Here is a 20,851-nt window from a genome sequence, read left to right as displayed (position 1 = left end):
GGTTTCGGAAGCGGTATTGGGAAGGAAAAATCAATGACAGGTTGGGAAGATAGTCATTCACAGAATGTCGGTGTTTGACAACCTGGGAATGAGACTCGACAGTCAACTATCTTTCTTCAAAATCGCATACTGCATCTTTAAGAGCATTAAGTCTTCTTTAAAAGCACATGTAAAAACGTAATTTTTGCGCATAGTGATGGTCCTACAGAGAATTATTACCTGAATCTGGAGCTCCCCTTGGCTTTGCGAAGCTTTATAGTGAGTTTCAGCTCAGCATTCAGCTTCTTAGCTGTCTTGCCTGCAAATTTACTGTTTTGGTTCACTCTCACCACGCTCATGGTGTTGTTTTGACCACAGCGGGCAGCTGCTGTCAGAGAAAAGGCTGGAAAAAAACGCACTGTACACTTCCTGATCAGCACCAAACAGCAGTTAGACACAGTTAGAGACTGTCTGCTGATCATAGTGGAGCATTTAGCAGCTGACGAGACAGATATTTCCCTCAGGAGTTGGTACACCATAAACAGCAAAAAGGAGGGTGAATATTGGACATCCATCATGTGGACGCAAATTCAGATCCAAATGACTGGGAGTGTTACTCTGTGTGCTGGATGTGTAAATAAGGAACTGTTTTGTTGAGTCTACAAGGTGATCATATGTCAGTGTTATGCCCACAACTTGTTTCTTGTGTTTTTACAGAAGGTGTATTTGCTTTTAACTCTCTTTACCTTAAATTTTAATGACATTGACTTTATTACAGTGACTTTACATCCATTCACCTGCTGTCACCTGATAGATTCAGCTCTGTGTTTGTCCTTAGGTGTGTAGAACACAGAATGACACACTGTATAGAGCAGTCAGATCATTTACAACATGATTGCACCTGCCAAATAACAAATTACTTCCCTAAAAGCTCAAATCAATGATGTTAGAGGGCTGCAAAAAACAAACAGACAACCTACATACTGAGATAAAAAAAAAAAAAAAAAAATACGAAAATGACTCCAGTGAAATGAAATATCTTTCTCAGCACTCCCTGGTGAGCAGTTTGGTTTGAACAAACTGGCACACTGCTCTGCAGTGACTAATGAGTTTGTTCAAATGGGAACTAACCATGTGTGACACTTGGCACTCAGCAAACTGCATTAACGGGGGGATCAAAACAAGTAGAAAGGTTTGTTGAATTGGAGCTGCTGTGTTTAGGTTCGCAGGACACTCGTTTATCACATGAAAGACGGGTTCATTTACTCTGGCAGGAGCTTCTGGAGAGAATTTGTTTGTTTAAATATGTCTGCATGATAAAGATGAATTGTTTTTGCATAATAAAGGGATGTTTACAGAAGTACAGGCAGGAATGGAAACGAGATTAAATTCACGTTTCAGATACTAAACAATAACACTATAACAACATCCAACACTATAAATGTTCTGTAACTATTTGCTCAAAGTCAACACAGTTGATGCTCGATCTCTCTGCATACAGTGCTGCTCAATACAACATAATTCCTGCAGCACTAGTTGGTGTGTCCAGAGGTGCCCAAATTCTTTCCTATGAAGCGCCAAAAATTAGTCTGGATGGAGATGGAAATGTGGCAATTTGCTGATTTTCAGCTGTTTATATCATTGTAAATTGACTACTGTCTTGTTTTCTGGGAAATTTGTACTGGTAATTCTTAGTCATACACTGGAAATATTCCAGACCAAATGATTAATCAATAACCGTAACACCTCCATCTACAAATTGAACTCTCTCCACCTGTCCAGCCTTCATCTGCACAAGCTTTCAATAATTTGTTAACACAGGCTGCATAGTTAAAGCAGCATGTAGGAGGGCAGCAGCAGCAGCAGCAGCTTCAGTGCTCAGTGTGTCTACACAGGATGTGTTCAGGCACAGTACTGACTGTAGGTCAGAACATTTCAGACTGGGAGACTCCAGTTTCTGGGGAGGCTCAGTGAATGGAAGTGAAAAATATTAGTTATTACATTAGTTATGAAAATAACATCATATTGAATAGTCTGAATGCGTGTGACTGGGTAAAAGACAGTCCAGAAATACAGTATTTTACTGTTTTGTTTTTTTCCAGAGTTAGAAACTAATAAATTCAGTGTAAAATGGCTCAACTAAACTGTATTTCAGTATAGAAGGTACTCCTTTAACATAGGTGGAGCTGATCATCATAGCGATCTATTCCTGCAACTAGGAAACAACACGCACACAGAGGAGCTTTGCTTTATTCATGAGAAGCTGCAGCTTTGATTCACTGACAAACTCAAACCTACACAGTACCTTTACTGCCAGATTGACAACTTCACTGCTCACTTTTTCCTCCAGTCAGTGTGCATTCATTGTCACTCAATCAAATACTCACTACGCTACGCTATGCAGACCAAAATACTCCCAAACTAATAAACTTGGAACTTTTTCCCCCCGGACACGCCATGTTTCTCAGCTCAGCTGCGCTGCCCTATCCATCAGCAGAGAGACACTCTCATGGTTCGTGTTGCATGCTACAGTACATCATCTCCTTATCAGTTGCTTAGAAAGAGGAACATCTGGATTTCAGACAGTCTTGAAAATCATACTGTCTGGATTTCTTGACATATACCACAATACTTTTAGACAACATCTGGGAATTTTGAAAAACATGTATGTTTTAAATGTAAATGTTTATTAAACTAAAATATGGTATACAGCTTAAGAGAACTCCCTAAAGGAATAACTCGGTGTGTAGCTTCTGTGTGTAACGTCAGTGAGTGTGTGATGGTGAAGATGAAGTTAGCAGTAACCATATAATTGTGCATATAGCAGTGCAGTGTGTGCACACTAAGGTTATTTATTGGTTATGAAAAATACTACAGCTCCTCAAGACCCAAGCCAAGTTCCCGTGTCTTCCTTGCCATCTGCTGATTAAATCAAACATAGTTAGCCCCAAAGTTAGTGACAGCTAACTTAAGGTGGATTGGCCTTTAAGGTGAACCAGCTGATCTCGTAGTGTGTGTGTGTGTGTGTGTGTGTGATTGAGCAAGTGAACAAGAGCAAGCAGCAGTATGAGTACTGCTTTAAGCTGTACCAAAGTACCTCATAGAACAGTGTAAACAGTTTGAGGGTTAATGTGGCCCTTTATCTTGGCTGTGTTTGTTCATCCTATGCAGTAACACGTCTACTGTTCAGGGCTATGCCAGACACAGAAAGCAATTCATTGTTTTATTAATACACATGTATTTATATCTGACAATTCAGTCCCTGTTCACAGATGCTTTACCCTGCAACAAGTGACGTATCTTTGACTAACAGCAAGTTTCAAGTCTCTGGAGGTTGTTAATGATGTTTAGATGATTAGAGTGCATTCATACTAAGGACTCTTCTGAGACATTTAGTATATTTTGAGAACAAGAATAGACAAGTAGAAATTTATAGCCTAAAGCAAACTACTGAGGATTGAGCAGTGTTTGCTGCTAGGTGGGGCAATGCTGTGCTTAATATAAGAAAACAATGACTCAGGTGACACAATGAAGTCAGTGCTCCATTTATCTTGGATTTATGTGGGGGCATTGGAAAACCCGATGGGAATTTGGTGATTTGACTAAGGGATTTTTTGAGCAAAGATTAACATGATCAGGGCCTGTATTACAGACATTTTGTAACTTGCAGATCATATCTTAATTGTTTGGCAACGATTGTAATTATTGCTAGAAACTGATTTAGGAAAAAAAGCCATAGCAGATGACCGGTTCCTAAGTAAATGTTCCTATCCTGATTAAAGATAAAAAATGTATTTCACAAGCACCCTACCCTCCCAAAATCTTAAATAAGCTGTCCTAAATTTAGGATAACTCTTAAGGTGTCCTGATTTTAATTTTTCTACAAGTAGTAGTCAAGGAAACTAACCTTTAACTAAAATTAAGTTTCCTTGGTAGTAATAGCTAACTTGCTAACTAGCTGATGGTGGTGTTTGGTAATAGTAGCTAATGTTAATTTTTGCTGCCAGTAAGGTTGGTGTTAGCTAACAGTAACTAAGGGTAGTGTTATCTAACAGTAGTGTTAGCTAATAGTAGCTTGTAGCTTGCAGTAGTGTTAGCTCACTGTAGCTAACAGCAGTGTTCACTTACAGTAGCTAACTGTGGTGTTAGCTAACAGTAACTAAGGGTAGTGTTACCCAGTCATAGCTAATGGTATACAAACTCTCCTAACTTTAGGATAACTGTTCAGGTGTCCTGATTTTTCACTTTTCCACCTGTAGTAGTATAGGAAACTAACTTGTAGTTTTCTTGGTAGTATTAACAGTAATTAAGGTTTGTGTTAGCTAACCGTAACTTAGGGTAGTCTTAGCTAACTGTAGCTAATGGTACACATGAAAATTGATAAGTGATGTTGGATTGTAGGTTTAGGATTTCCTAAATGAGAACAAAATGGATGAAGTAAGATAAAATTTGCTTCTGTAATACCAAATTGGGAAAATCCTTAAACTGTTCCTATCTCAAGACTTAAGAGAGATGTTACTGTAATGTGACGCCAGATTTATTAGGGTATTCTTCAAGTAATTAAAGCCCTAATTTTAAACAGCCAAGTCAAGTTGTTGACAGTTTATACCTGCTTTCCACCATCCGTCTCAATCTCACATAATCTTTTGGTTTATTCTATGTGGGCCTGTTCCCTGAAGTTGGAAGGGCAACTGTCACACGTTGCATCAGTGCTTACTTGTGTATAAATATTTGCCTCTGTTTGACAATGTTTAACTCTGTGTCTGTGTAATGGTTCTGCTCCTGCGGTGCGCCCCTAAATAAGCAGCCGTTTATTGAAGCAGGCAGCCAGTGAGGGTGATTAGAGGGACATGCAGTGTCACTGAATGCTTTGTGGCTAAGAGGATTAACACAGTCTGGTTAAGACTCTTTTCGCTCCTGTGTTGGACTGTGACTTTCCAAGATCCATCTTTGATTTTTGACTCTTCTTTCCTGTCCTTTGTATGCGTGCACGTCTGGCTTTAATCAACACCGTCTGTGATGACTGAGCGCTGGAAGTGATACAGGAGCTTAAATCTGTTGCTACCTAAACAAAATGTCTCTGGGACGGAATTTACCTGTAGGTCTGAGCACGTCATCGGAGGGAAGCAAGGTGAGAGACTCAAAGAGCTGATTCTGCTGATTGCATTAGGAAAATGCTCTTGTTACGTATTGTTTTTTATCTTAGTTTGTATGTAGGGTGATATTGATTTGCTTTTTGTGTTTCAGTTTCTTCTGAATGAACCTACTTATATATATGTCACCATGGCTTCTTTTATCTTTTTAAATTCTATCTTTATTTGGAGAGTGTAAAAGAGCCAAAAAAAGAAAATATTTCATGTTTATCCCCTGAAATTCACAGATCCAGACTAAGTGTAACCTAATCAGTGTAGTATATAATCATTACTTAATGGTTCGTAACGTAATGCAGTTGTAAACAGATTAATGTTTTTGGCAGCAGCTATAAGTCGTCTTGTGGGAACCTGAAGGCTGGTGTGTAAGAAAGTAATGAATGACTATATAGTTAAACACCATTGGAATAAAAACATCCTCATATAAGTTATAATTGTTGGAAATACTGTGCATTAATTGATAGTTTAAATAGTCTTTATATCTGCTCACATTACAGTATAATTCATTTATTAAATAGTTGTATAGTGCTTATAAATGCTTATAAGCAAGGTTTAAAAGAGCAGTATGAAAGAGTTTTAGTGTAGACACCAACACTCACACAGCTTTTCACTATATATTCACACTTCTTGTATGCTTTTGTATGGTTATGGTCACTTGAAAAACAAGCCGCAGCTAAAACACCTCGCTCACAACCACCTTAAGTGTTTTGTACCGAGTTTTGCGCTTTAGACACAGTGTGGCTCTGTATGAGCGCTTCAAATCGGACATGGCTTGTCAGGCCAGGAATGTCACTGTGGCACTGCCCGTCCAGTTTGGTCTCATGTCCCTCAAACAGATCATATTCCCTGCAGCCACGGAGGCGTCGATGCTCCAACCACACTGTATGAACTGCTGGAAAACCACAGGGCTGTTTTGTTTGATGACTCCCAGCAGGGAGCGCGGGAGAGGCAGTGTGCGAATATGGACAGGAGTGTCGACATGACAAAAACTTTGTTTGATCATGAAGCCTGATGTTATTCAACAATTCTGTGGCTGTTAACGGTGATCAAAGGGTAGATTTGTGTTGTATACACCTCTGTGAAGTGGCTTTATTTTCATGCATGCACATCCATGGCCTGGACATAATGACTTAAAATCTCAAAATTATGACTTAGTTTTTCAAAAATAATGAGTTACCTTCTCAAAATAATGAGTTGGTTTAGTTTTTACTTTAGAGACCACGTATGAGAAAGACTAGCACTAAAGGCACAAAAAAGCACATAAGTAATAATAATAATATTTCATCTATATGTCACAACATGTTTGAATTTGAGGTCGGTCCAGCCATATACTAGGTTTCACTGAGTCTTGTTTTCTTTTCTTTTTTTTGTTTTTTGGTGACAATTATCATGTAGTGAAAATTGTATATATATATATAAGTCTGCTAATAGGAACACTACTAGCTGCATGGCTAATTGAGCTAACTAGCCAACGGCCACTACAGTTTGCCACAGTGAGCATTTACTCAAGTGATGTGCTTCCTCATATTTGTTTCATGTATGAATTTCACATGTACAAAACCAGACTTTTCAGTCTGAGTTCATGCCACTTGTTCCCATCACAGCTCTGGAAGTGTTCCATGCCAGTAAGGAGATTATGAGGTTCAAACAAAAAGTAAAACTGTAATGAGCAAACCTGCATGATCATTCAACTCTTTCCTGAAAATATTCCTGTTACTGATGTTGCAGAATTGCAAACTTTTCTCTGTTGAATCTGGAGAAATGTGTCGTGCAAAAATTAATCTGCTGTTCACACCAGTTCAGCTCAAATGTGATAGCTGTCAAAAAACAAAAATTTGTTTCTCTCGGTATCATGGTTAAATCAGAAAATCACCCCTGTGGTCACAGGGTCTTTCGGTTCTTAAGAGACTTTCTTTGGTCACTTTATTACTTGGCTTCTTGTGGTATTTTTCATGGCGGAAATCCCAGATCCACATGATGACCAAAATGTAATCGGTTGTTCCCTGACCTGAGGCCCATCCAATTTCTATGGAATGCACACATTAAGTCTCCAAGGCACTAAAAATACAGCAAAACATGACTTCCACAGTGGAAGAAATAATCCATGGTTTAATTCTTTACATGCTGAAGATAATAACTTTTAACATACTCAATCGTATCAGATTGGAGAAGGAAAGAGCTGCTGTATTTTCTCATCTTTAGATCATGTCAACACAGGAAGCTGAATTCCCATGTGACAACAGCACAGAGTTCAAATACTCAAAGCTGAATATTTTCTTTATAATGAAGGGACAGTGTCAGTGTAAGGGGAAAAATAAAGTGTTCATTAGCTGACTGAGATGTGGAGCACCCTGCAGAGAGTTTTGATCACGCTGAGCATTTTGGATTTGAGCCGTGAGACATTTAAGTGCTCTGAGTAAACACTAAGATCCTCAGCGCGGAGAGCAAAGGGAAGAGAGATTCAGGCCAGGCTGGAATTCGGGGAGAGTTGAAGAAGACAGATGTTGGGTGACAAGGTCGGCCAGAGCATAGTTTGCTTTACTGCAGTTGACCCTGAGAAAAAGAGTGATAAACATGTCCCCTATCTCAAGAGTTCATTGATCATAATTCACAAACGCGAAATCACGGCGTGAAAAGACCGGTGCATTATATAATCACTCCATGTGTTTGTTTCAGCAGCCACGGAGGCGGCTAAAAAGGAAACGTCTCGCTTTTCAGTGTTTATAGAAACAGAAATAACAGTCCTCCTCTTATACATTTCTTCAACCAGCTGACCGTTCGCTAAACCCCTCCCCGAGATGGTGATTGTCCAATCACAGCTTAGCGACTGTAACGAGGCACGGCAGGCTTTGGATTCTCCACATGTTGAAGCAGTGTGCAGCGGGCTGTAGTTAGAGTGATACTCAGCATGTAAAGAGTTTGGAGGGTATCCAGCTACCAGCTTACCACCTGCAATAGTAACAGAGGCCATGGAGCATATCACTGGCTAACTGCTTTAGTTTAAGGGTTATAGGTTCATAAAAGCCCTAAACACCATAGCATATCCACTGTGTAGTGCACTGTGTGGAAAGCAGTCTTAAATGTGCCTTAACTCTGATAGTTAACTGTTATATTTGCCAGACACACCTGTTTTTCTCCCTAAAAGTGAAACCAACAGGGGTGAACAGGGTGATGTAAAGAAGAAATAACAGTACTTATGTTTCTATCATCATATTATTATTCGCGTTTTGAAAAATCACATTTGAAAATGTTGATCGAAACGGCAAAGTCTTTTTTTTAAAAAAAAAGTTTTTATGCTTACTTGAGGTTGTTCTTTGCCTTTTTTGAAGGAGTTGATGGGAAATGGAAAACTCACCTGACTGACTGGCTGAGACCTGCTCTAAGGAGGAAAGCGAAAGAGAAGCTGTTTTTCCCCGACAGCATTAAACTTAACCAGTACAAGCTATTGTGAAAGCATAATTGCAGCTTGCCAAATTGCAAAGCAACCGCTTCTTCTTCTTCTTCTTCTTCTTCTTCTTCTTCTTCTTCTTCTTCTTCTTCTTCTTCCCCTTCTTTTTCACCTTCTCCTTCGAGGGTTATTGGCAGACGGCAAGTTACACTGCATAACGTAGCCTGTACCACCAGCGTTTGGTGAATTAAGGTTGTGTTTAGTCTGTTTTATTTGCTCCAAACAAGTTGATTGAAACAAAAATGAGTCAGCTGCAGACTTTTTTAGCTTACTTAGACAGCTTACAAACAGCTTGATTTTTACCGGGCATGGCTTTACGATGTCATGCCTGCGGTGTGGTTTTGATCCATCCTCGTACAGCTTCATGCTCCACCAGGAGATGTTGATTTGGTAATTTGTCCTGTCGTGGCCAAATAGATTACATAGCTAAATAGTTTTTTTGTTTGTTTTATTTTGAAAATTGACAAGATTCTCTATGCAATTCCTGTTTCTGACTTCCTGCTTGATCTGCTCTATGCAGCTTGGCGCACCTTCTGTCAACATAAACTCAGCTTTGAAGTACTGTACTGTCTGGAGTGGTTATGATCAGCTCGGCATTGCAGCAGGAATCCAGCAGAGCTATACTTCTATAATGTAACAAACCCCAACTATATAAACTGTCAGGAACTTTTGATTTTGATGGTTGCCCAGACTAGCTGTTTAAGGGTTGGGGAATGCCTGAAAAGAAGTAATTCATGCAATGTATATCCGACCATGCTGAAAAGAAAAACCTTGATACCTGATCCAACCAGCCAGATTGAAGGCGAGGTGAAAGGCCGGCCATTATAGAGGAGGGTGAGAGGAGATATTGTTTAAATAATGGGGATAGTGATGCACATTTCCAGTTAGTCTCTCTTTGAAGGCATTCATAGCATTCACATGAAAAGTGTAAGAAATGGCTTACCTTCACACGCCTGGTCAATCAGGTCATGAAGTACATCTGAATGTCAAATTGTCGCTTTCACAAGGTTGCAGAAATTGTCAGACATTCCTGCTGTACTCTGACAGAAGTTTCCAAAACTATTTGACAGCCTGACAAGTAGTTCTGATGGAATATAATGACACCTTAAGGAGGAATGGGGAGCATCTCTCTTTGAACAGTCTGAATTATCTTCAGTAACAGAAATCCCTTTTTATCTTTTATGAATTTGATATAATTCTAAGTGAATTTGTATTAGTAAGTTTATATGAATAAGCATGACTTGCTGTCTGTTAATGGTGAGTGGTAAAAATCTAAAGAAACTAAAGCCATTTCATTGGAAAAAGGTAACTGCAGAAAGGCTTGTCATTTATTTGCATCATCAGTAGAATGAAAAAAATAAAACCTTGCTTGGTTGGTTGATGACATATCTCTCAGTTAACAGAGGTAACAAGGGAATGTAGAAGAGTCAACCTGAATGAAAAGAGATGTGAAATGCAGCTGGTGTTGTCACCATACTAAAGACTTAGATACAATACCTGTCTGTAATGTCAAAAACCTACAAAACCAGGAAAAGTAATGGAATAATACTGTATGTAAGATGACAGTCTTGACATGACAGAAATAAATGATTTAAGAATAGCCAACAGAGGACAGGTATTTACAAGTTTGAGGTGTCTTATTGTCATTTTATTAATATCATTATAGAAACTTGAACAGGAATCTGGGATTTAGCCATCACTTTTGTCATTCCTTGAATATAAACTTTATTTCAGTTTTATTGCCTATAAAAGCAATAAACATAAATGAGTGTAACTGTAAGTCTGGCACTTCATGTTGATAAAAGCTCAAACCAGGATTATTATCTTGTAGACTGAAGACAGAAAATTTTAAAATTGCTTTCTTTGGCACCTTTGGCACTTTTTATTTTTTCAGATCTGACTTGTCTAGATGTTGTCATCCAAAGGATATTTCTTGATGAAAGTAAATCTAAATGATGGAAGGGGAATTCTTGAATGCTCAGACTGTGATTTCATTATTACCAAACCATGTTATTCTTAGGTGTTGGTCAGAAAAGGATATGATAGAGGAACAATGGCAGGGACAACGATGACTGGAAACTGGTCAGGTATAATGTCTCTTGATGTATGGGATCTCTTTTCCTGTTTTACGGTAAACGCGATCTCATTGTGTCTTAGCAACCAATGAAAGACACTAACAACAATATGTTTCCACTTGTAAAAGGTTCCTTTCATCCATCTCAGTGAAATGATAAACAACACTTCCGCGCAAATCCTTCAAAGGGAATTAATATCCTGGGGTTTGAATACGTTTGCTAATTCACCCTTTGTACAACTGCTTTAGATTTATTTTTCTAATGTGGAAAATCATGACTCAACTCTCTTCACCTTTTGTAATGCAGAAACAAGCTAGTTAGTGAAGTGTACCCTCCTATATTGTTGATAAATCTAGCAGAAAAAGCATATAAATTGGTGTTAATGTGTGTTGTTTTCATAGCCTAGTGGTCTAGTAGTGTCAACCTGTGAATACCACAGTTTTCTTTGGCTTGGGCTGCTGGAGTGTTTATTACTTGACCTTGTGGACAATGTCCCTGTGTGCTGCCTTTGCTTTTTCTGTCCTTTCATCTTTGCATTTGCCTCTGTAGGATATGCAGCTCTTCCTGCTGCCCTGTCCTTTTGTTTGTCCATCTGTTTGGGTAGCTGTGTATGCTTGTGTATATAACGGTACAGAAAAGTGTCTCTTCTCTGTAGCTGAGTGGCTGAGTGTCTTCCCCCCCCTCCTCCAATGCATTTGGTCTTTGTTGTCTTGGCTGGTAAAGGTCGACAGCAGGAGTTGAAACCTCTGCTGAGTGTTTGCTCAGTCTTATCCACAGTATGCTGGAACTTTTCCCTCTGTGCAATGGTGTGGTGACTCTTATCATATACCTTCCTCTTTTTTTCCCCCTACGTTTTCTTGCACATTGTCTGACATCACTTTTTTCTGTGCTTCTCTTCTTCTTATTTCCACAGATTCACTAGTAATTGCATCACTGCAACAGTTGGTGGTTTGCTGGCAACTGAAAGCTGAATTTATAGATTATTAACGCTACTGTAATCTACATTAGGGATAGATAAATTATACTTTTTCAGGGGTGATACAATACCAATAATTAGTAATCAAAGAAACTGATAACTGTGCTTCCCAACCTGGAGACCTCAAAAATAGAAATAGTCCTGAAAAATTTGAGTTTTATCAACTTTGTTTCCAGTGCTCTGGTGTTTAAATGAATGAATGAAAATAACAAAGTAATAGGTAATGTACACATTTCTTTTGCAAACCTGCTGATGTTTGCAGATAACTGACCGTTATTAGCTGGAAAACACAACAGCATAACAGCATTTAGCCTTACCCAGCAGTCCAATTTCAAATTTGGTTACAATAACACACAAAATGAATATTGTACAAATGGGAAGAGGGGAAAAAAGCTGTGAAAATTTCTCATAAATCAGGAGAAAAATGTCAGAATTGAGACCTTGGGAGGAAAGGAAGGAGAGCTATATTGATATTAGATGTTGGATAGAGCCAATAATTAGATGAAAATTAAACAAACACAGACTATCCAGCGTGCTGAAAATGAAAGTGCAAAGTAATAGAAAGCAGTCTGAAAAGATCCAAGGCACTGAGATAATAAATTCAAAATTTAAAATCATTTATCAGAGTGCCTCAGATCTTTCCAGACTGCTATCCATTACTTTGCACTTTGATTTTCAGCAAGGTTGAAATGCCTTTAAGCATATGTTTAATTAAAACAGCAGGAAGCTCCCAACAGCATTTCTTATAACGTTAACTGAAAACTTTAATGAATAAATAAACAAGCTCCTTTGTTCCTCTGTGCTTGACTGCTTGTCTGTGACAAAGGAACCTTCAGTGTCGAGAGGCTACTTGTGACACATTACCAGTCAGATAGTGGGACGCTGAGTGAGAGAGAATTTTAAAATGAGTTGATGTTATCAGTGATCAGATAAAAAAAACATCCGATAATTGTACAAATGCAGAATCTTGGATCCAAAAACTGCAGCCTCCCATTCATTTTCCTCTGACATCACGCTCAGGGTGGGAACTAGAGTTGCACAATAAAATATGGCCAATTGTAATACAAAGATGGTAAAAGAAATAGCATTATTGAAAACACATTAGCTGTAAACAACAGCTAACGTTAGCATCAACCAATAACCATTAATTCATCTGTTGATATTTCAGAATTAATTTGCATTTTTCCTTTTGCATCATGTAACACAATCAAATGATAATGTTAGCTAACGTTAGGAGGCGGGTGAATGATAACATTGGCTGTAGTCTAATAGTAGCTAATGGGTTATCAAATATGTTGCCTTACATTAAAATATGGCCTGATGTCACTCCAGATTTTTATTAGACATGATCTTTTCAGTTGTTGACCAATCAGGACAACAATTTGTTAAATTTTGTATATTTATACAACTTGCAATCTTAAACACAACCATGCAACATTATCCTTTTGATACCAGCATTCGGGCCTCCCATCCTGAGTGCGACGACAGCACTTAATGACCACCGTGTGAAAATGGTGACTGGCTTTATGGAGCTTTCTTTCAATTTTCAGCTCATTGTTGAGTTGTGAGGCTGACAACTTTACTGTTTTGGTTCTTTCTCACTGCTCTCCGAGAGGCCTGTTTTTTTTTTTTTTTGACTGCATTTATCAGCTAATGGGCCAGATATTTCCCTCAGGAGTTGGTAAAGATCATAAACAGAGCTGAAAGAGAGTGAACATTGGCCATTACATTACAGATGGCCAGAAACATGCCTGCAAATAAATGCAAATGATGTTTTGTAATAGGGCTGTAACTAGCTGGAAGTGGGTCTTATCGGCCGGCCGATCGGTGTCACATGTCCGATATCCGATTCTGTGCTGGTCATGTTCACACACGTTCTGCACGATGGTCATGTCATGTGTGCAGTAGACACACTGACTGTAACGTCACACCCACAACAGCACTGATCACAGTTGCACACACAGACACATGCTTTCATGAAGCTGGTGTTGGCGTTAGATTCCAAGAACAGGATAAAGAGAAGACCAACAGTCTACAAGAAGTCACAAAACAGCCCTTAAAAAAAAATCGGAATCGGTGCATATCTAGCTGCAGCTAGTATCAATTAATCAGTTCAGTAATCTGCCAATTATGTTATGTCAATTAATCAGTTCAGTAATCTGCCAATTATGTTCATATTATTATTGCACTGTTTCGTGAAACCCAAAGTGACTCTTCAAGTTTGCAGAATAATAATTATTGCTCTGCTCTAGCACTGTTTGCTAAGTTTGCCATATCACCTTTTAAATAGTTTTAATGTTTGATTATTGCAGGTTTAGTGATTGATATATTGCATTATATTTGTGCATGTTTGAGTGACAGGAAATATTAAAAGGAGGAGGTGTTTAGTTTCAAGCTAAACGGATATCGTGGTTAACATGATATTGTAGATCACAGGGGCATCAGGATGCCAGGTTCTGCAATCTAATGTACAATCAAAGTGACGGGGGTTTGTTTTGTGAACATTAGGGTCGGTGTCCTCAATAGAAGCTATGATGGTGTAACATAAAACAACAAACACAAAAATATGGAAATGAAGTCTGTTTGACACAGATTCCACACAGTTTCACGTGGCCTCGTGTCTCAGTTGGTAAACACAACCGACAGTGTGTGTTGTGCAGTCCAGCTGCTTTGTTTCACTTGTTTGCTGTCTGTTCTTTGCTTTGACAACACAAGACTGTTGGTACTGTCCACTGTGTGTGAAGCTGAGGGTGGAAAAGAGGATGGAGGAAGGAGGGGCAGGTCAGGTTTGATCTTGCTCTCAGGAGCTTTCTTTTTTTTTTTTTTGAGGCTCTCCGCTGCAGGGAGAGAGGAATGGTAGGTGAAAGGGCATAAGCTGCTGCCAAAACTGCAATGTGTGTTGTGCTACCCGCTGTGTGCACAGTGAGCTAACTGAAATTGGCTTACTGCTGAGCTCTACATGTAATCAAATAGGCATTTAAAAGGCTGACACCCACTTTTAAAATCGATGCAGATGTTTTGGACCAGCGGAAAGTGGAGTTTTATCCTCAAATAACAGAGCTTACTGTCAGCTGTCTTATGAGTTGCTCAAAGGGAGTGTTTGCATTATTTGAAGTGGGGTTGTATGAGCTACTTATCTGTAGTCAGTAGGGCTGACTTATAATGAAAATTATGTCCTCAAATGTCTTGTTTTGTCCACAATCCAAAGATAGTCAGTTTATTGTCGTAGAGGAAAGCAGAAAATATTCATATTTAAGAAGTTGAAATCTGAGAAATTTGACTATTTTTTTTTTATGACTCAAGCTGATTAATTGATTATAAAAATTAAATTAATAGTTGACAACTAATTGAGGCCCGAGCATCTCTGTGACACATTTTAGGTATACAGCTCTTGCGATTTGGATATTGTACTTTTTAATTGTCATATTGCAATTTTGATATTTTACTTAACTGTTCTGCACTAACAGTCAGCGTGTAACCTATAATAGATGGCTGTTGGCATGGCCCTAGCTTCGAGCAGCAGCAGGAGTAACGGTGTAGGAGGCTAAGTCATGTACTGCTGTGGACAGGGTCAGCAGCAACGTGTATTTTAGCCACCTAAAAAAAAACACCCACCTAAAATGAAATCAATATTATTTTAAGTGTATGCTAAACTTACAGTATCTTTTGCGACTGGAAACTGCTGTTACATAAGCCAAGTATTGCTCTTTCCAAACCAGCCAAACTCCACTGGCAAAAACAACAATATTTCCTCACAGAAGATGGGAGTTTATTGATCTACTGCTGCCTCTGTTGGCTAGTTTGTTTGTGTTCTTGCATGACCTTGGTGACTCTGGACTAACCCTTAAAAACATAGTAGTTAGACAAGAAAAGAGTATTACACACAACCACACTTTAAAAAATCCTAACCGTCCCTTTAAATTGAGATAAGCAGGGTGAAGTAAATATGGGTTTAATGATTACCACAGTGATCGTTTGTAATTAGCTGATAAGCCCAGCTGACCAAAAATCAGATCAGAAACTGTGGCCAGCTTTGGCAGCCCTACACAGTTTTCGCTGGCTCGCGTTTCTGTTTTGGCGCATCGATCGAGTCAGGAGGATGAAGGCAAAAGATTGTGAGGATTACAAGGCTTATAAAGTTGAGTTTGTTTGTTGTGTGTTGGGTTTAACATTGTCAGACGGTACAATGTGCTGCCTTAGCAGTTCTTCTAAGAATATGCTCAACGATCTCTGACAATGGAGGGAAAAAAATCCCTCTCTGAATCACACACTGCTCCTCAGGTAGCCCTGTTTTTCACTTTTAAAATATTGATTAATTGATATTTCCATGTTTGCATAGTGAAAAGCAAATGTCAGGCCAAAGTATATTGCACGGCCCTAAACTTCAGACTTTAGACTTGAGTGCACAGATAAGATACAGATCGCTGGTTATCTTACTTCCTTTTAGTGTAATTGAAGTGTAGTAGTTGTAGTGTAGTGAGATGAAAGTCATCTGACAGTGATGATGAATAAAATCTCATCTGCCTGCAAATCAAACAAGCAAAACAGACGCATTACAGTACTTCTCTGGTCTTGCGTCACTATTGCAGGTACTCAATAATCCAAACACAAAAGGCCTTTAATGAAAATGCTGGAGACAGTTTCTCCTAAACAGCCTTGAGGGAAATGATGAAACGGAAGCTGAAATATATTAAGAAATGCACTCTTACTTCTGTAAAACGAGTCAGTAACTTCCTTTGTGGTGAAATCCTACACACGCTGTGGCCCTGCAGGCCTCCATCAGGTCGTCATACATGCACCGTGTGTCATGACGCTCCGCGGTGTCGAAGCGTTAAGGTCATATTGACCTGTCCTGAGAACGTTGCCAGATGCTTTAGGCTCTAAACAATGCAACTGGATGATGCAGGAGTTAACCACTGATTGTTTCACAATGTAGCTCTAAGCTGCTTATAGAGGCATTGCTTGATTATTATCTGTTTGCCTTACAGTTACATAACAAGCTGTCCGTCCTTTATTTCATTGTGACTAATCTGAAGGTATTCGCCTTTAAACACCTGGAGACAGATGCACCGGCTGTTCATGAGTTCAAACTTTATCCAGCTATTATTAAATGGAGATTTACACATCACTAAATTAATATGGGTTGCACCAGACAAGGCAGTTCCTATGTAGATATTACTAAATATTTACATTAACAGTGTAAATGCATTGTGCGAACCGAAACAATGGACAAAACAAACGTCAAAGCTTTCTAACACATCTCACATATTCAATTGAAGGACAGAATACTTACATTTCACTTCTTCATTTCACAATTTGACAACAGTAAGATAATAACTCAAACTATAACGTTTAATGCCAAAAACGTTAGCATTATTAGCTAGAGCTGAAATAATTAGTTGATATTAAAATCGACAGAAAATGAACATCACTGTACAGTTTTGCAGAGCCCAATGTGGCATTTTCAAATTGCGAATCTTTAGATTTTGGAAGCTGGAACCAGCAAATGTTTGACATTTTTGCTTAAAAAATGACTGATAGTTGAAGGTAACTTTCTTTTTCTCCACTTATAATCGAATAATTGTTGCAGTTCTGAGATCTTTCTCAGCGTTTAATGGTGCAACCTGATTCTTGTTTCATGTAGCTGATGTATTTATGAACAGCTGTTGCAAAACAGTCCTGAACCAATGATATGACTGAACCACTACTGTTATTCTGTGTGAGCGGTTGCACAACCAGTCAGCTGCAAGCTTTTGCACAATGTGACAATCACTGTATTCCTTAGGATGCAACTCAGTAGAAAATTAGTAAATTATCATTTAGTCATACAGTTGCACCTCCAGTTAAAAATTGACGCGGTTGGTTTCCTTTAAAAGGCAGCTTGTCGAGTTGAATATGTTTATTGAAAACTGCACTTTAAGCAAATAATTTGAAACAAAGTACAAATGAACATTTGGCTGTAACAGCTTTTCATTTCATCCTCAGCTGTGGTTATTGGCTAAATATTAGGTGGTGGGTGTGTGACTCAGTTTGTATTTATTGAGCAAAGCCATAAAGTGTTCAAAAATGGCTGAATTGTGATTAAGACAATGAATTCATTGTAATAAAACACAAATTCAGTTGCAGGGCCGTCTTACGATGTTGCATAAATTCCTCTGTTTGGAAAAAAGCTGCGACTGAGGAAAGGACTTGTTTGAGAAGTTCACTTCCTTCCCACATTTTTCTGGTTGGTACGGTTGTGTCTTACAGTGTTCTGCACAGATGGAAAATTCTCATCCAGCCTTCTTTTTTATTGCACTCTCACCACAGCATGAGGTTATATAATAAAACGAATGTCTCTGTGACCACGTACAGTACATTTAAACTGTCTGCTCTGCATGATATGTGACCATGTATATGCCACCTCAGTATAAATAGAGTTGAAGTCTGTGTTTAGACATAGCTGAGAGATAATGTATGCTCCACCAGGATCCCTGTTTTTTTTTTTTTTTTTTACCTCTCTTTATGTGTGTCTAAGTGCCACAACTATGGTTCAAAAAGAAGACTTAAGCTTTGCATAGAAGATTTTGGAGTTAATGATGTATGTTTCAGGCAAATGAACAAAACTGGTGCAGTGCTCTGTTTTTGAAGTAGGGTTTTGAACGTTATGAACATTAATTTTCAGTCAGATGTTTTTAGATGTGGAATGAGACACTCAAATTTAATATCAGGAGTAGGGCTGCAACTCACTATTATTTTTATAGTAGATTGGTCAGTGGATTGTTTTCTCGATTAAGCAATTAATATTTTTAAAATGTCAGAAAATGGTGAAAAATGTTGATCAGTGTTTCCCAAAGTCCAAGATGGTGTCCACAAATGTCTCGGTTTTGTCCAAAACCCAAAAATATTCAGTTTACTGTCAGAGAGGACTGAAGAAATCAGAAAATATTCACTTTTAAGAAGCTGAAATCAGAGAATTCGGACATTTTTCTTAAAAATGTACTCAAACTGATTAATCGGTTATCAAAGTAGTTGGCAATTAATAGAATAAATAATTGATTGATTACTAATTTTGCAGCTCTAATATCATTTATGCATTTTACTATTTCACACTGAATTTCCAAAGGCAGCGCTGCAAACAATTAGCTGTACCATGACTATTTGATCTCAAGTCCTTGTTTTTAGAATTGCTGACTGAATATCAACTTTATTGCATAACATTCTGCGTTTCAGCAGAGGAGCTTTACTTTCATTTGTTCGTGTCATTTGTCTTGAGTCTGCGCTCCATCACTTTTGCTCTGCATGTCTGCATTCGTTCAGAGGTCAAGCCACCCTCCAGAGAGTTGGTCTTAGTTGTCTTTAATAGTTGTGGGGTCATGAATCATCCCACTGAGAAGCAGAGGGTATTTCCTTCCACAGAGTGCTGTGAGCCATGTGCATCTTTGTATTCTCAGGGAGGGCCCCTTCCTCACCACCCGGGCATTGTTATGTGGTCTGAGCTTCTTACAAGGTCATTATCTCCAGAGAATACAGCAGTCTGGGGCAACCTGTTGTGCCATGTATTGTAGTATATTTGCAATGTATTTCTAACAGTCCTTGATGTAGACAGTTGCATACTTAATTTACTTTTCTAGCCAGAACTGTATGGAAATATGTTTTTCTTTTGCTCTGTTAGACTCTGTTCTAATATTCTGATGACTGACATGGGAGTTTGAGGTGCTGGCCTGTTTCTCAGACTGTCCTGTGTCTCATTGAAAACAGCTATGGGTGTGGCAAGTCCTGGATTGAGAAACTGGTTCATAAACTGCATTTTGTGCTAAGCTGTGAGCCGAACATTATTTGGAGAACACCCTGGGAATCCCCCTCCCGATCATTTGAGAAACCGAGTCCTGCCCTTAGCTTGAGGTTTATGGATCTGCAGGTTTATTTCTCATAGCTCTGTACATCATTCACCCTTCATGAAAAGCTGTTGTGAATTTATATTTTCCTAGATTTTTACTTATGATTTTATATAGAGATTTACTTTGACTGTGGCTTAGATCAAACCAGTAGTCAGGCTTCAGATCTCTAATTTCATCAGACCTTTTTCAAAAGAAAATACATGGCTGACAGAATCTACATCAAACCCTCAGCTCCCTTCATGCCATCAGAAAATGTTTGTGCTCTTGAAGAACGATTGCCACACTGGCGTTTTTCCACCGCTCTGCACAGAAAGGTGAAGTTGGAGGTGTGCTAGTCGCAGCCCACAGTAAGAGTTGGTAGCCTGCAGCCCTTTTCAACTGTACTACTCCTCTCTACTTGGGATGCACGATGTTACATTTTTGCAGATATCCAAAATGGTTGATTGCTGACGCTGATACAGACATTTGCATATTTTTCCACCTAATTGTAGAGAACGTCAAGTCATTTTTCAGTAGAATTAACATATTATTATGTCTACTCTTATCTTGATGGCCTACTGGCAGATGCAGACATAAAATACAATGCTTTTCAAATTGCACCGGATAAAATAAAGAAGCTGCTGCTTCTAATTTTTTTTTTGCTGGTACCTATTTCTCTTTGTTCTCCACAAATTTGCCGTAATGATCGGGATGATGGCTCTTGATGTGGGCTGTTAAATTTGTAGTGGTGAAGAAACGTGATCTGACTCCTCCTCACATCACTGTGCAATCGTGACAAATAACTTTTGCTATTCATTTCAAAACTTCAATAACTTCTGTCATCTTATCATTCTGTCATTAAAAAAATGTTCATTCTGTGCCGATACAGCATTTCAATGTAAAGTCTCTGTCACCCAGTTACATCTCTGCTCCCTACAGTATTTAAAACCAATCCACTGACCAAGTAGTGCAGACATTTATTTGAAGAATACCACAGTTAATGACGCTACCAACCATTACATTTTATATAACTTCTTCACAATTTCAGTGTTCTGCTGGTTCAAAAAAAATCAAAAATCAAACTGAAGTTTATTCCTAAAGCACATTTAAAAACAACAACAGGATTTATGCCATGACTAATGCAGTTATCAGTTTTGATTTCCAGAAAAGAGAGATCAAGTGTGTCATTTCCTCAAATACTGTAATGTCATGATGCGTCTGTGAAGGCTAAAAATATGCAGACAAGACCTCTGCGTTAGCGTTAATGTGCCATATACTTTACATTCCTACATACAAATATACAGTCAATTTTTTTTAATCCAAAGCACCTCAGAGTTCTAGAAAGCAGCTCACTTTCAGATTCA

The 20,851-nt window shown here is 38.6% G+C and overlaps 1 protein-coding gene across 5 annotated transcripts in view; it reads left to right on the top strand.

The window, feature by feature from the left end:
• The window catches only part of mast4 (microtubule associated serine/threonine kinase family member 4), a 148,974-nt gene that overhangs the window by 11,084 nt on the left and 117,039 nt on the right, over positions 1-20,851 (top strand). The window contains exon 1 of one of the 5 annotated variants that reach the window (XM_084745305.1): positions 4,921-5,110. The exons of the other annotated variants lie outside the window; for them this stretch is intronic. Within the exon in view, the coding sequence (XP_084601431.1) occupies positions 5,054-5,110 (57 nt within the window). The 5' untranslated portion in view covers positions 4,921-5,053. Of the gene's footprint in view, positions 1-4,920; positions 5,111-20,851 lie in introns of those variants that run through there. 5 annotated transcript variants of the gene reach the window in all.

This window comes from Lutjanus erythropterus, chromosome 20 (genome assembly GCF_056507025.1).
Source record: "Lutjanus erythropterus isolate fLutEry1 chromosome 20, fLutEry1.hap2, whole genome shotgun sequence".
In the NCBI taxonomy this organism is placed as follows: Eukaryota; Metazoa; Chordata; class Actinopteri; order Lutjaniformes; family Lutjanidae; genus Lutjanus; species Lutjanus erythropterus.
Note: the sequence above shows the minus strand (reverse complement) of the source record. Positions and strands in the feature narration are given on the sequence as shown.